The sequence below is a fragment of the Nicotiana tabacum genome, chromosome 19, assembly GCF_000715075.1.
Source record: "Nicotiana tabacum cultivar K326 chromosome 19, ASM71507v2, whole genome shotgun sequence".
Classification (NCBI taxonomy): Eukaryota; Viridiplantae; Streptophyta; class Magnoliopsida; order Solanales; family Solanaceae; genus Nicotiana; species Nicotiana tabacum.
The window spans coordinates 144,370,928-144,387,568 of NC_134098.1; the positions used below are offsets into that span (position 1 = coordinate 144,370,928).

At 37.2% G+C, this 16,641-nt stretch overlaps 1 protein-coding gene across 1 annotated transcript; it reads right to left on the reverse strand.

Annotated features, from left to right (window-relative positions):
- Positions 1–328: 328 nt before the first annotated feature.
- LOC107764627 (FCS-Like Zinc finger 3) lies at positions 329–1,434 on the reverse strand. The gene is made up of 2 exons (XM_016583237.2): positions 1,176–1,434; positions 329–844 (listed from the first exon to the last, which is right to left on the reverse strand). Exons 1-2 carry the CDS (start codon positions 1,295–1,297, stop codon positions 664–666), a joined length of 303 nt encoding a protein of 100 aa, XP_016438723.1. The 5' UTR covers positions 1,298–1,434; the 3' UTR covers positions 329–663.
- Between the last annotated feature and the right edge of the window lie 15,207 nt (positions 1,435–16,641).

Here is a 16,641-nt window from a genome sequence, read left to right on the forward strand (position 1 = left end):
TCAACTTAACCCATTACGCCAAAAAAATGTTAAAAGCATCGTGGTGGAGAATCTAGAACTGAATGCAGTAGTATTGGTCAATTCATAATAAGTGTAATAGTTTTATATGTATATATTTAAATTCTTTTATATGTATATAAATAATTTGAACAAAAAATGATTAATCGTTCTAAATCTACCTCGGCTGGGGATGAAGTACTCGTGTTTTATATGTGATCGTAATTATACTTCTAAACTAAATTATCAACGTCGAAAACTCAGATGCCTTCATATTTTACTTCCCCGGATTAGCCGATGATTACCGGAACAGAACGATAAAAGATGAAGATTACAAAGATTAGAGATCTCAGATTCCATATATGGACGCCCATTTAATTTACATCCACAAATATTTCACAAAAGGAAATATTAGAAATCGCCAAAAAAAAAAAATTCAACAAAATTGTTTGATGGGATTCACTCTCTTCATCTTCTTCGTGATTCCCATCATATCTTTGCACAAGATCTTTTTTACTCAAAACATCATAGAACTGTGTCAAAATTCCTCCTTATTTTTCTCCATATTCGGAAAGTACTTCCAACATCAGAAACCATTCTCTTTCTTTCTTTTTATTTATTTTTTTTGACTTGTAGCCTCCTCAATAAATCCCAGGATTGAAAATTTCACGCCACTGCAACTGTGCCATTTCTCACAGCTTTATTTGCATCAGTTTCTTTGGTTGGGGTTTCTGTTTTTGTTCTTGAGGATCTCTTTGATGCAGAAAGTTTCCATTTTCTTTCATTAGCTTCATCCATTTCTATCTGCTCTTGTCTGCATTCTTGGCTACAAAATGGTGTATCCCCTCTGTAATCAAACAAAAATTCACTCACATCAGATCCAGTGAAAGTTAAGAACTAAAAAGAGAATTAGGGGTCAATATCTTTCGTGATTTACAACAATTACGCATCAATCACAAACAAGTTAGATCAGCTATACATATTCTCACTATTTATGTGGATTGTAAGGTCTCGTCATAAATTGACTAGTAATTTTATACTCCATTGATCATACAAGAGCCGGATCCATGATTTATACTGTTCAATCACTGAATCGAATGTATTTTTGTATTTATATATGAGTTCAACTTTTCATATTTGTTGAAAATCTAAGTGAAAGATATATGTAAAATGCTAACCTGTACATGAAGATGTCACTGTTGTGAGCCAAGGGTCTCTGGCAAAGAGTGCAAGCATCAAGAAAATGAGGTTGGTAGTGGTGATCTTCACACCCAGTGTAATATAGTGCAGCTGACTTCATTCTTCTGTATAATGAAGAAGAAATTTAAAAACCTTTTTTCCTGTAAAAACTGGAGCTTCCTGATATGAAATTGGTATTAATGATAAGTGCAGAGAACAGGAGAAGAAGAATAAAGTAGATTCTGGGAGGAGGCTGAGAAGGGCCAAACTCTCTTATATAATGATAGTTGGCCGAGAGGAAGAAATAAAAAATGATTAATTAAATAATTAATTAAGTCTATAGACCATTTATCAAATAATTAAAGGACTGCCAAGTCACCAAATTCTACCAACACCAAGAATAATGTAGTTTGCAGGGAGGTGAGTGTGTACAGAAGCTAAAGTTGTTTCTATGTGATTGAGTAGCGGATTTATAATATAATTGTCGAGTTCAATTGAATCCAATATTTTCGATGTAGAGTATAAATTTATCTGTAAAAAATCACTAAAATTATAATAAATAGTAAATACGAATCCATAAATTTATATGTTTAGCCCACAAAACTAAAATTCTAAATTCGCATCTGGCGTGACCCATATATCATGGCTTTGAACAGTAAAATTAGTCACTAATATTTGCGTCAAGGTAGAATGTCTATATTATACTGAACAGTAAAATTAGTCACTAATATTTGCGCCAAGATAGAATATCTATATTATACCACTTAGAAGTGTGACCCTTATTCGAACTTGCATAAACATGGATGCTTCGTATGCTTCGTACACCGATTCCTCTTTTTTAGTTAGGCGCTGTATGGACCACTAGGTAAAATTTTAGTACTAGTTGTAGTAATTCTGGGACTTCAGGGAGCAGACATGAATATAGGAAATAGTTAGATAGGAAAAAGAGAAAAGGAAAACCACTAGCTGTTTCTCAGAATCCAAGGGGTGGAATAGTGGCAGTATTACAAACTATATTGCATTGGCCAACTTGGACATGACAAGCAAGCAAGAGTACTTTTTGTAAAATTGTGCTTTTTGAGTGCACTAACTTCTTTATTAGCAATTTGCTCCCTCATATTTGAGGGAGTACTTGACAAGTGCATGAACTTTGAATATTTTAGTATTAAATTGTGGTGCATATATTTCTTTTCAGATTTGCTTTATGTTGCAAATCTAGTATTACAATGTACAATTCTAGAGTAATTTTTACCTTTTCTGTAAAGGAATGCTTTTTCTTCCTAAAGTACAAAAATAGCCGTACTAACCCTATAGTACAAAAAATAGCCGTACTAAAAAGAATTTTAGTCTCAAGCTTCTTATGACTCATTTCAATTTAGTTTTACCACTATTCTTTTTCCTTCTTTTTTTATCTTGGCATGGAGATTTTGTGATACAAATGATTTCGTTCTTCTATCTCAGTACTTAAAATTATTCTAACATAAAAAGAATTAAAATTTTATTATTGATCAATTATTACTGTAATATTGTGAAACTTCAGATTTTACCTCCTTAAAGTTTTATGTAAAAATGACATTGTATAGACGCGGTAAAAATAATAGCCGAAAAAATATATAAAATATGTATGTATGTATATATATATATATATATATATATATATATATATATATATATATATATATATATATATTATGTATGTTATATACAAAAATTATACAAATTTTATATACTTTTTCGGCTACCAGATATAAATAGTTTCTTGCGCGGGTTAAAAGTGATAATACCTCAAGTTTTATCGCATGGTATGGGGTAAAATATGTTCATATTTAACGATCGCATGAGAAAGCGACATGTGGAAACGAAAACATAAGATAGCCAAACCGGAAGATAATGATCTCGCTTGTCATCGGTGAGAATGATACTCATAAAGACAAAATAAATATCATCATACGATAGCATTCAATGAAAAATATTGTACAACATTAAGTGCATGATCCGTTACAGAAAATATGACACTCACTGTCCACCGTTACACATTCTTCAATGACCCTCATAATTGTCATTAAAGAGGAGCTTAATCTTAGGACCTTGTTCACTAGGTGTAATTATAAATAGTAAGCTCCATCATTATTGTAAGAAAAAACATTCTTACAAGCATACACTATATTCTATCCAAATCTCGATAACATGTTACTTTCTTGCTTATTTGCACTATTCTTATTGCTTCCGGTAGCTCTGTGCCCAGGACCAAGATACTTGCCGTTTATTTCAATTTTAAGGCTAAGTCTTATATTTATTTCTAATTCATATGTTATTTTTAGATCAAATGAATTTACTTGTCTATAAAATACATATAAATTCAACTGCATCGTTTTACGGGTAAACATGCATAGATACTTAACATTACTTTTCATAAAACATAAAAAACTTCATCATTATATAGGCATATGAGTGTGTTAAAATGATTTTTAACATATTTGTATTTTTAAAGAAGGCATAACTAGTAGTTCAATGTTTGATCTAATTCCCAAAATTAAAAATATTGCAATATTCTTTCTCTAGCTAAAAGTGTATCATAGAACAAAACTTTGTAGCTGGAGCTAAATTTCCCATAGTATAGGACCTTGTAGAAAAAAGCAAAAAACACAAAGTTGAAAATAAAACCCACTTATTTTCTCCATCATCACAAGAGACTTTTCATGATTTCTCTAGAAAAGCCTCCCTTTTTGCTTTGTCATTTTTCTTTCCTCCCACATTGGAGCTGCGTCAGCATAGGTCCCACGGACCCCACAATACAACACAGCTCTGGGCCCCATGTTCTTACATAATTAGAGCACAGCCAAGTAAAAACCATGAATTTGGTGGGACCCGATCTAAGGGGACCAGCATTAGACATGCGGGCTCTATTTTCAAAGTCTTTCTCTACCCCCTGCCCCAGCTCTCTGCCCGTACCCGTCGGGCAGCAATATTCTAACATGTTCAATTATTTTTGGTTTTCCGGTTACACGTTCATCCTCGTCAGTTCACCAGCGAAGCACCAAATCAGTACTCCTCTGGACACGTGTTGTTTGATTTGTTGAAGAGGATTTCAATATGTTCGAGGCGTCACCGTTTACGAGGTCAATGGAATCTACGGCTGCGATCTCTCACCGGAGTAACTGAGTTATTATTATTATTATTATTTTAAGGAACTGAATTATTGGGTTCACACAATTACTACTATACTTTGTCTTTTTTTCGCTCTCTCTCACTCTGTCATTCACACGTTGGATTTGTTTGGCCATTGTTACACATTCCTATTCTTTTTTAGTGGTGGTCGTACAATGGACCACCTTTCCCATGATATTGCAAAATGTATATGTTCACTCCATTATTAACTCGCACATGTTGACATCATCAACCAATACCCACTATGTAAATTGATGTAAACGTAAAAATTTTTACGTAAGCGATGCGAACTTTAAAACTAAAAATATTACTCCATAATTTTGAGATCATGAAATGAATAATTGGGTTTGGTAAGTGAATTTGATTCTGACATTATATTTGTACACGTATTCATAAAAACAGTACTATATGTATGTCAGAGCACCTCTTACAAATAGACCTGCCACAAGATATATGATCTTGAAATTTTCATTTCGCAGTATCTACGTTAACTTGTTAACTATTAGGTTAAGACGGCATTGGCCATTTAATTGTTTATTCATTAACCATAAAATGAATAAGTAATACTTTGGTGCAAATTGTTTAAGACTACGGTTGATGCGGCTCATATTGTTTTTTCCTTCAAATGGATAAAAGAATCGATTTGAGAAGGGAATAAAAGGTGTAGAACTCTTTTGCCGAACATCAAATTCAGTTTTCCTATGATGCTTAACAAATCTATCCAAATTATAGTATGTGATAAGCAATCAAATGATTATTTCAATCAAACATATTGAGTTTTAGTACACAAAATAAAACTCTTCCTTAAAATTTCTATAGGAAGAATATATAGTTGTTATGTTTTCCTTATTTTTGGTATGAATCACATAAATGCAAATTATAAGGGCTCTTTTGGGTCAACAAATTATAGGTTGGATGAACTACGTCACAAATATATTATTATCCAGATAAATCTCAGTCAGTAAATAGACGTAGAACAATATTAATGAATAAGCAAGCTCTATTACTTCCTTTGTCTCAATTTGTACACTTTTCTTTTTAACTTTTTCCAAAAAAATACGTCTGTTTATATTTAAATAATTTAAAATTTAAATTTTTATTCCCTTTTAATAAGGTGATCTATAACAAGTCAAATATTTATGACTTATTTTTAACTATAAATTTTAAAATATTTTTTTATTTCTTAAACTTTGTTCAGTCAATCAAGGCCATTTAAAATGGGACGAAGGAAGTAAAAGAGTCAATATTTCTGCTAATGATCAATGTACTTTTTTGCTAGAATTAATTTGTAGTACATCAAATCAAAGAAACCTGGTTTTGGGAGCAGCCTCCCCAAGAAGATAATTCAATGGCGAAGAGATTATAATTCAAATTGAAATATCACAAATAAGAGTTATTGTAATCGATCTCCTTATTATAACTTTTTATTGGACTTTGCTTACATCCTCGTCGTTTAAAATATGAAAGAGGAGAAAAGGAAGAAAATGAAAAGGAGAGATCAAAGAAGGCACTTAATTAGAAGTCAATAACTCGATCTGATGAGATATATAGTAAATAAAATGAGGAATGATATTTTCTTGTTCCCTAGATTATTCTATTTTCTTTTTACTTTTCTCTTAACCAACGATGTTTCTCTTTTATATTACATGTGTGGAAGTCGAAGTATCTGACAAAGAGATTTCATTTGCTTATTTAAAGAACTGCAAGTTGTTTAAGATCTTTATCTTCAAATAATGAGTTGTGTGGTTTTAATACCTGGAACTGAGTCAGAAGCAATAATATCATGCATGTGATAGAACTAATTAACCCTAAAATAATTAGAGGTTATGGACCCTAAACATGTGTGAGCATCTAAATTCCAAGTTGTAATAGTTTTCCTTTTTAGGAGTATTTGGAATTGTTAGATCAAATTAACAAGCATGTTGTATATGTGGCTTTGTTTTTCAGCTGACAATGAGGTTAGTGAGATAAATGAAATTTCTATATTCTTAATTTCATATCTTGAGTTCAAGCTTAGATAATGAATAACTTCTATTAGATTACGTTTTTTCTTTTAATGAGCAGTACGTAACATGAATTCCAATTAGCCAGGCCAATGAATTTAATACCAGATATCTAGTTATTCATACCATCTTTTCCTAGGTCAAAATATATACCGACTGTACATGGTATTTAATAAGAAAAGTTGACATGTTTATGCTTATTCTCTCTCTGTTTTTTGTGGTATAATTTTTGTATGTTAATTTACATGGTAACACATTTACATTGATGATCATTTGCTTAGTTGATAAAAATAAACTAACTCATGATATCTCCAAATTATAATGAAGATTATAAAGGAGATATTACGAAACGATCGTAGATGATACAGTCGGATGAATACTTATCTCGTGTTAGGTATAAATTAGGTAAGGTTACAATTATTTAGATTAATTTTTGATACTTATGCCCTGGAGAGTGGAGACTTTATGCAGTATTAAACTTAATTAAGATACAAAAGTTAGTTTTGCGGCGCTGAGTACTGTACAAGGAAAAGTGAGCAGGGAGTGGAAATAACTTTTTGGGTTTTATTTTTCAAATAACTTAAGTACCAAATGTTCAACTAATTAATCCTAATTATTGAACGGTGGAGCCAACTTGCCACCAATTAAGGTGGCATTTATTTGAAGATTTTGTGTCTTCGCGAAAAATGTTTGCTTGAGCTTAACCTTGAATTTTTGTTTAATTTTTTGATTTTTAGAAGAGAATTTAGACTCAGATTTTGAAGTTTTCCGAAAATTGAAAGCTCCAAAATCTATTGTTTACAATATTTTACAGAAAAGGAAGACAATCGAGAGAAAAATCATTTTTCTGTTCTTCAATAATATGATATTTTTGAACTCAAACTCATCAGTCTCTTATCACAACGATTTCAGATTTCTTTCAATTGAAACTTAAAAGAAGAAGGTTTGGTGTTCATATTCTCAGAAAATAGAAGAGACTAGTGAAGACATTTGAGTCGATATAGTATGTTGTAATTGGGGCTTTCCAAATTTTTACAAACTTGTGGGCGATTAAAATAATTTCTTTTTCACCTAGTGCAAACTTGGAATATTTATCGCTAGATAATTAATGTTGTGCTTCTTTGTATGGAGAAATTTATTTTTTCGTTAACTTTGTTTAGGTTGGAACATTTTACTAGTGCATTTCTAGAATGATATCGTTCATAGATCTTAGTCCTTCGAATCTTTTTATTTATCACAAAAGTTTTGGTCCAAAATACTCATCAATATGGAAATCATGAACGCATTAATTTTTTTCTTCTTTCAATTCCACCCATATTAGTCCAAAAAGCCAAAAAGCATTAAATATGTTTCAAAGTCCATGTCTTCTTGGGATTTAACATAAAACTAAGGGAATCTATATTGCGAGCAAGTTATTCGAAAATTATTTTTTTTTTTAATTATAAAATAATATCGGTAATATAGAATCCTGTAAGAGTCTATCGGAAATAACTCATCTATCTCATATAAGATAGGGGTAAGGTCTGCGTACACTCTATCCTCTCCGGACCCCACTTATTGTTGTACTGTTGTGGGATCCTGCAGGAAAACTATGGATTATTTTGTTTATCGGTTGCTGGTTTCACTAGAATGAAATGAGATGCAACAACTTGGATTGATTGCCGTTGTTTATTTTGCCAACAGAAAATACCAAACTTTAAACATATACTATACCCCATTTCATTCTCATAGAGCATTAATAGCTGTCTTGAAGTAAAATTACTTACCCTACCTTTAATTCTGTCTTGTTGTATGCTATCTTTCTTGTATCATATGTGGCCTCAAAAAAAAGTTATTAGCAACAAAAGATGGAGAAAATTAAGTCAAAGTCATCTATCCAAAAGGTGAGGCTTATTTTGAAGTCAAACATCTATCACATATGTTTCTATCCTCTACGTTTTATGGTATATAGAAGAGACATACTCAGTATATTCCTTTTGAAAGAGATAAGCACTTTATCATAAAGTAAAAGCACTTTATCCTACAAGGATGTAAATGATCTGATCCAAAAACTATGGCTCATTTCATTTTGGAATTTAGTAATTATAGTACTGATGAACAAAAATGTCTACATTACTGGCTCCTCCTGTTCTACGAATTGTTGTCTTAGGAGTCTCAATCCTAGAATATGAACATGGCAATTTTAAAACAGTTTTGGTTTATAATGTACTTTAGTAGTCAAATACAGTAAATAGCGGGATGTATTTCGCTTTTGCTTTTTAGGTCAGACACGTTTTTGACCTATATGACGCTTTTTTTCCAAATCAAGAATATAATAATCATATATAGGAATACAATTGATAATGCAAAAGATAATGTAAATGGAGTTTAAACCAATACGCTGCACAGGATCTCTGACTGTAAAACAATTAAAATGAAATGGTAATTTGGTTATTCATTAAAAAGATTATCATTCGCATGAACAAAGTTAGCGATAGAACGGTAAAGCACTAGCAGCATAATCTTCACCTAATTATTTCCCATGATCGCAACATAAATTAAAACAGTGGAAAACAGCTGGTATCTAATACATATGGTTGTTGGCTATAAAGAAGGACATATAACTCCATTATGTTGTAGTACATAAGATGAGGGACAAAGGAAAATGCTTCATGTTAGATTTCAAACGCAACTTATATTAAAGACAAATTCATAATTTTAAATCACTGACTTGTGATAATGGATATGAACTTCTTACTTCTTAGAACATGTCACACGATATATATGAATAAAACGAAAAACTTTCAGCCAATGATACTTCACCAACGAAACTAATTGTCACTTTCCTCCAGCTTTTCATTACAAAAAAGCAATCAATCTCCTAATTAACACACTACAAGTTATGTATAGCTGGCTGAAGAAAGTGGCTTCACCAAAATAGAAGTGGGCTAGGCCCACCAATAAAATAGACTATAATGAAATATTATAACAACCATATTCATTGCAATTAAATAAATTGTTTACCCTTAAAATTGTATAACAATTAAACTTATAATGTGGTCTTAAGGAGACGTGATTTCACCTAATACCAATTGATAAATGTGAAGATTAATAACATAAAACGAACTATAAAGTAAAACAAATCAGTGTTAGAATGGAACTCAGCCCTCGAGTTTGGATACCCTCGAACTGGTTGATGCAAGAATAATTAGAGTATAACAAGCTGATGAACAATAGTATAAACGAGAAAGAGAATTATATTGCTTTTATATCTATCAACCGTGTCGTACAAATGATTAGAACCCCCTTTATAATAGTATTATAAAGGAATCCCACTTATAGTATGATTCTAATTACAGAAGAAAATCTCATGATTAGCTAATTAACCGTTTCTGATTTTATCAGTTCTGAGATTTACGCCATGATCCTCGACCAATCACCGAGGTTTACGCCGTGATCCTCGACCAGTTACGGATATCTCTCCTTTATGTTATTATGCTATCTTCGATCTTGCTCGATGTCTGTCTCATTTGGTTGCGATCGCTACTAGCCTCGATCTCGATAGGTACCTCAGTTCTGAACTCGGTACCTAGTCCTCGTTATTTAGTCTGTTCCGTTACGAGGCCGTCCTTCGATGCAATCTCCCGGTCTCGGTCAAATAATAAAATTGGGTGGGCACGGTTTTAACCGTATACAGATAGTTCCCTTGTTTTTTGAAGTGTAATGACAAGAAATGAATTGAGCCTTCGATTTTTCTACCTCGACCTGTCATGACGTCATCCTCATGACGTAAGCGACGAAAGTGACCGAAACGTCTCGTATGTACAGTTACCAAGGCATTAAATGCACGTCAATCGATGGTCGACCACCGCCAATTTTGAACCGTCGTTGTGAAATCTATAAATAGCTCCTCTCTTCACCATTTCGAACTTTTACTTTCAAATTTCCAATTTTCAAAGCTTTTTACATCTTCTAAGTTCTTCATTTGCAAATCTACGATTTTCACTGCTAACCTCTTCTTAGAACACCAAATCTTATCATCTCCATCTATTTTTAACTTCAAATCCAAATGGCGAAAACGTCAAAAACTATTTCTCAAAAGGAAAACGCTTCTTCATCGTGGCCGGCCGGCGACAAAACACTGGTGGAGCCGCACCCTGAGGAGTGTATTCCCGGGGGGTGCGTCCTCACTTCCGACTTTAAGACCGATAAAGCCTCGTCGATTCCCGGTTGATGTGAGCCAGTGTCGAGGTATATATGCTCGATAACCGAGGGATACCTTAAGCAGCTAAAGAAAGACTGCAACTGGGAGGGAAAAGAGGTGGTATTCCCGACCCTTGAAGAGGACATCACCACCCATGTGGAAGAATTTCTAAGTGTTTACACTTACCCTTTCACGCTGGGCTCCCTCGACCCCGTTGTCATTGATTTTTGTCGTCAATATCAAATAACCCTAGGCCAAGTGCATCCTTCCTTTTGGCGAATTATTATTCTGCTCCGATTCTTTGTGAGCAAAGTCGAGGAGATGCCTTTCACCCTCGACCACCTCATCAGGTTGTACAGCCCCCGCCTCTATCGAGGCGGGTTGCTAAAACTCCAATGTCGGGCTACCAAAGTGATGTTCTCGAGCATAGATGAGGACAATGATCGATGCTGGATGGGTCGGTTTGTTCGAATGAGGACTTCAGACCTGATCCCGGCCGAGAAGATGCCATTTCCCGAGAAATGGAATATGAGCGTAAGTACAATCCCATTTTTAGCTCCTATTTATTGTTTTGCTCCTTTGCTTTTTCTCACCGATATCATTTTCTATGATGTAGCGGTCACTTGGATGTTCGGTGCAATTCCTAACCTCAAGAGTTGGGTTCGGGACCTGGCCTCGACCTCTACGTATGCCGAGCGCTCATGGCGCAATTTATCAAAGGGCCGATGGGAGGCCAAAACTCATGGTAAGCCCTTTTTTCCCACTTCTTTGATGATTTTGTTAAAGCATTTCTTACTTAATTTCCTTTCATACAGGCCTTGGCCAAGATGCTTTCGTGAGGCCCTTATCTAGTGAGGAGGAGACTTCGATCCCGGCACCGAAACCGGCAAAGGATAAAAAGAGGAAAAAAACCTCAACCTCCGAGGATCCAGAACCTAAGAAGAAGAAGGCTCGTAAGCCGAGAAAGAATATCATCCTCCTGACCGGAGACTATGTTCGGCGTCTAAGAGAGGAAGACGAAGAAGAGAAAGAAGACGACTCCGGGCTGGTGGCCCGAGTGGGAATGAGCATCGAGGCCCCAAAGGTCACTGAATCAGTGAAGGCTGTAGAGACTCTGTCTCGAGATGAGGGGGTCTCGGGAAGAGACTAGGGCAAAGTTCCCGAGTCCTCGAGGATTGAAGATGCCTCCCACCATAATGAGCCAATGATGAGTTCGGCTGTAAGGGCTAATATCGAGGCCCCTCGAGATGGAGAGAACGCCCCAAGTGATCTACTTGGGGCAATAGAAATTGGAGGCTCCCCGATGCTCCCCTCATTTTCTGAGTAGATGATTCAAGAGGCTCGGGCCTTGAAGACCCCCTCCATCGAAGGAGCCCGCGGAAGGGAGGACCCCTTTTGTGATTACTTTACTGGGGTCGAAGATGCTACCGGCCTGAGCGACTTGGAGGTCTCGAGGAAGGACTCGGGCGAGGGATCGAGCCTTTTCATCGAAGCACGGCAAGCTCTGAATCGGGTAAGTCTTAACTCCCTTTGTTGGTATTAAAATTCAGGTTAAACGTGTTTTAATTGATCTAGGAAGATCGATCAATATTATTCTATCGAGGGTCGTGGAGCAGCTCGGCCTACAAGATCAGATCATACACGCAGCTCGGATTCTCAATGGCTTCAACATGGCGAGTGAAACAACTAAAGGTGAAATCATCCTACCAGTAAATGTAGCAGGAACTATTCAAGAAACAAAGTTCCATGTGATCGAGGGCGATACAAGATACAACGCACTGCTCGGAAGACCCTGGATTCACAACATGAGGGCGGTCCCCTCAACCCTTAACCAAATATTAAAGTTCCCAGCACCGGATGGAGTAAAAATGGTATATGGGGAACAACATGCTTCCAAAGAGATATTCGTGGTCGACGAAGTAATATCGGTATCGGCGTTTTCGTCAACAAAGGGATCAGAGTCCAAAGGAAAACATGAAGCTAAATAGCAACCACAACCACCAGCCTCGACTTAGTCGGAGAAGCAGGGAACAGACAAGGACGATGACTACTCCTTCATAATCCCTAAGATTCCGACGTCACCAAATCGACAGTCGAAGAGCTGGATCAAGTCATACTGATCGAACATCTACCCGATCGAAAGTTATACCTGGGTACGGGGTTAACCCTTGAGCTCAGGGAAACACGCATTAAATTTCTTATCAATAATATGGATTGCTTCGCTTGGTCCCACCTAGATATGACAGGGATCCTGCCGGAGATCACTACATATCGACTGAGCTTGGATCCGAAGTTCCGCCTGGTAAAACAAAAGAGAAGGCCTCAGTCCAAGGTAAAACATGCATTCATCAAGGACGAGGTAACCAAATTTCTCAAAATAGGATCCATCCGAGAGGTAAAATATCTCGAATGGTTAGCAAACGTAGTCGTAGTCCATAAAAAGGGAAATAAACTCAGAATGTGCGTAGACTATAAAGATTTAAACAAAGCATGTCCTAAAGACTCTTTTCCTCTGCCGAATATAGATCACATGATCGATGTCACGGCCGGACACGAGATCCTTAGTTTTCTCGATGCCTACTCCTGGGTACAATCAAATAAAATGAACCCGGAGGATCAGGAAAAGACTTCGTTTATCACTAAGTACGGTACCTATTGTTATAATGTAATGCTGTTTGGACTAAAAGATGATTGTGCCACTTATCAACGCTTAGAAAATCGAATGTTCGAAGAACAAATAGTCAAATCAATGGAGGTTTATATTGACAATATTCTAGTTAAGTCCCTGCGAGCAGAGGACCATTTGACACATTTGCATGAGACCTTCGATATACTAAGGAAATACAACATGAAGCTCAACCCGGAGAAATGTACATTCGAGGTCGGCTTGGGCAAGTTCCTCAGCTTTATGGTATCAAATTGGGGGATCTAAATCAACCCCGATAAGATCAAGGCAATCGAAGACATCACAGTCGTGGACAATGTTATGGTCATACAAAGATTAACAGGGCGCATAGCCGCCCTAGGCCGATTCATCTCGAGGTCTTCAAATAGAAGTCACAGGTTCTTCTCACTGCTCAAAAAGAAGAACAGTTTTGCACGGACCCCGGAATGCTAACAAGCATTGGAAGAATTAAAGTGGTACTTCTCAAACCTGCCACTGCTTCATACTCCTAAAGCGGAGCGACTCTACTTGTACTTAGCAGTCGCGAAAATAGCGGTAAGTGGGGTCCTAGTTCGAGAAGAGTAAGGTACGCAATTTCCTATTTCCTATGTTAGTCGAACTTTAGGTGAGGTCGAGACCCGGTACCCATACTTAGAAAAATTAGCACTTGCCTTAATAAGCGCCTCGAGGAAATTAAAGCCATATTTTCAGTGTCACTCGATCTGTGTGGTGACTACTTATCTCCTTCGCAATATTTTGCATAAGCCCAAACTTTCGGGCCGATTGGACAAATGGGCCGTCGAGATCAGTGGGTACGATATCGAGTATCGACCCCGAACGACCATCAAGTCTCAAATCTTAGCGGACTTCGTGGCCGACTTTACGCCAACCCTTGTACCCGAGGTCGAAAATGAATTATTATTAAAGTCGGGTACATCATCGGGGGTGTGGACCCTCTTCACAGACGGTGCTTCGAATGTGAAGGGGTCCGGGCTAGGCATCATTTTGAAGCCACCCACGGGTAATACAATTAGACAAGCTATCAAAACTTCCAAGTTAACTAACAATGAGGCCGACTATGAGGCCATGATTGCAGGTCTCGAGCTAGCTAAAGGTTTGGGAGCAGAGGTCATCTAGGCCAAATGTGACTCCCTGTTTGTGGTAAACCAAGTTAACAGAACCTTCGAGGTTCGAGAAGATAGAATGTAGAGGTACTTGGACAAACTATAGGTGACTCTACATCGGTTTAAAGAATGGAACCTACAGCATGTCCCTCAAGAACCAAACAGCGAAGCCGATGCCCTTGCAAATTTGGGATCATCAGTCGAAGACAATGAGATTAGCTCGAGGACTTCCTAGGGGGTCACCCATCCTAGTACTACTCTCGCCCAAGCACGCTTAATTTCGGTGTTCTGATGGGATTCAGTGCGTTAGTGCTGGCCGGTCGTGTCATCGATCATGTGATCGATATTCGGTAGAGGAAAAGAATCTTTAAGACATGCTTTATTTAAATCTGTATACTCTACGCACATTCTGAGTTTATTTCCCTTTTTAGGGACTACGACTACGTTTGCTAACCATTCGGGATATTTTACCTCCCGAATGGATCCTATTTTGAGAAGTTTGGTTACCGCGTCCTTAATGAATGCATGTTTTACCTTGGATTGGGGCCTTCTCTTTTGTTTTACCGGGCGAAACTTCGTATCCAAGCTCAGTCAATATGTAATGATCTCCGGCGGGTTCCCTGTTATATCTAGGTGGGACCAAGCAAAACAATCCATATTATTGATAAGAAATTTAATGAGTTTTTCTCTAAGCTAGGGGGTTAACCTTGTACCCAGGTATACCTTTCGATCGGGTAGATGTTCGATCAGTATCACTTGCTCCAGCTCTTCGACTGTCGATTTGGTGACGTCAGAATCCTTGGGGATTATGAAGGATCGAGGGATCTAGTAGTCATCGTCCTCGTTCGTTCCCTACTTCTCCGACTGAGTCGAGGCTGGTGGTTGTGGTTGCCATTTAGCTTCATGTTTTCCTTTGGACTCTGATCCCTTTGTTGACGAAAGCGTCAATATTGGTATTACTTCCTCGGCCGCGAACATCTCTTTGGAAGCATGTTGTTCCCCATACACTGTTTTTACTTCATCCGGTGTTGGGAACTTCAATATTTGGTGAAGGGTTGAGGGGACCGCCCTCATGTTGTGAATTCGGGATCTTCCAAGCAGTGCATTGTATCTCATATCACCCTCGATCACGTGGAACTTTGTTTCTTGAATAGTTTCGGCTACATTTACTGGTAGGATGATTTCACCTTTAGTTGTTTCACTCGCCATGTTGAAGCCATTGAGAATCCGAGTTGCGGGTACGATCTGATCTTGTAGGCCGAGCTGCTCCACGACCCTCGATCGAATAATATTGGCCAAGCTTCCTGGATCAATTAAAACACGCTTAACCTAAATTTTATTCATAAAGATAGAGATTACCAAAGTATCATTGTGGGGTTGTGAAATCCCTTATGCTTCCTCATCATTGAATGATAAAGTGCCTTCTAGCACATAGTCTCGAGTTCATTTTTTCTTGGTGATTGATACTTTAGTGCGTTTGAACACGAGCCCTTATGGAATATCGACCCCACTAACGATCATGTGGATCACGTGTTGTGGTTTTTCCTGCTCATTTTTCCTGTTTGCATCCCTGTTTCTGAAATGGTTTTTAGCGCGGTCGCTCAAGAATTCTCGAAGGTTACCCTCGTTGAATAGACGGGCCACCTCCTCTCTCAGTTGTCTGCAGTCTTCGGTTCTATGACCATATGTACCATGGTATTTTCATATTTGATTGGGGTTTCTTTGGGATGGATCAGTTTGTAGGGGTCTGGGCCATCTAGTATCTTTGATTCTCCCAATGGCTGACACAATACCTGATGCGTCGATGCTGAAGTTGTATTCTGATAATCATGGTGCTTCTGTGGGATCAGCATGTTTATCGAAGCCACTTTTTCTCATGAGCCCTCGATAGCTCTATCCTCGATCGTTCTTTCTGTCATTTCGGATGGGATTGCATCCTGGGCCATTGTTTCTACGATCTGTGTTGTATAGTTGATACCGATCTCTGTTCGACCGGGGTTCTCTATTGATATCCCTTTGAGTTCTGTTTTGATAAACGGAACCGGAAGGGATCCCCAATTGATCATCTTCGACCCTGATCTTTAATAGGTACCGATTATGTACATCGGCCCAGGTTACCGCTGTATATTCAATTAAATTCAGCTTTAGCTGCCGTGATGCCACCGAACTTTGTTCGTTCAAACCTTGAGTAAAGGCTTGAACAACCCAATCATTTGTGACTGGTGGTAGTTCCATGCGTTCCGTCTGGAACCGTGATACGAATTCCCTCAACATTTCGTTGTCTTTTTGTTTCACCTTAAAGAGGTCGGACTTCCTAGTCGC

What these genes read in the sequence shown, in the direction of transcription:
- LOC107764627 (XM_016583237.2), bottom strand. Translation starts at nt 1,297, where the DNA reads ATGAAGTCAGCTGCACTATATTACACTGGGTGTGAAGATCACCACTAC. An exon ending in AGTGACATCTTCATGTACAG is followed by an intron (nt 845 to 1,175) that starts GTTAGCATTTTA and finishes GTTTGATTACAG; the next exon opens with AGGGGATACACCATTTTGTA.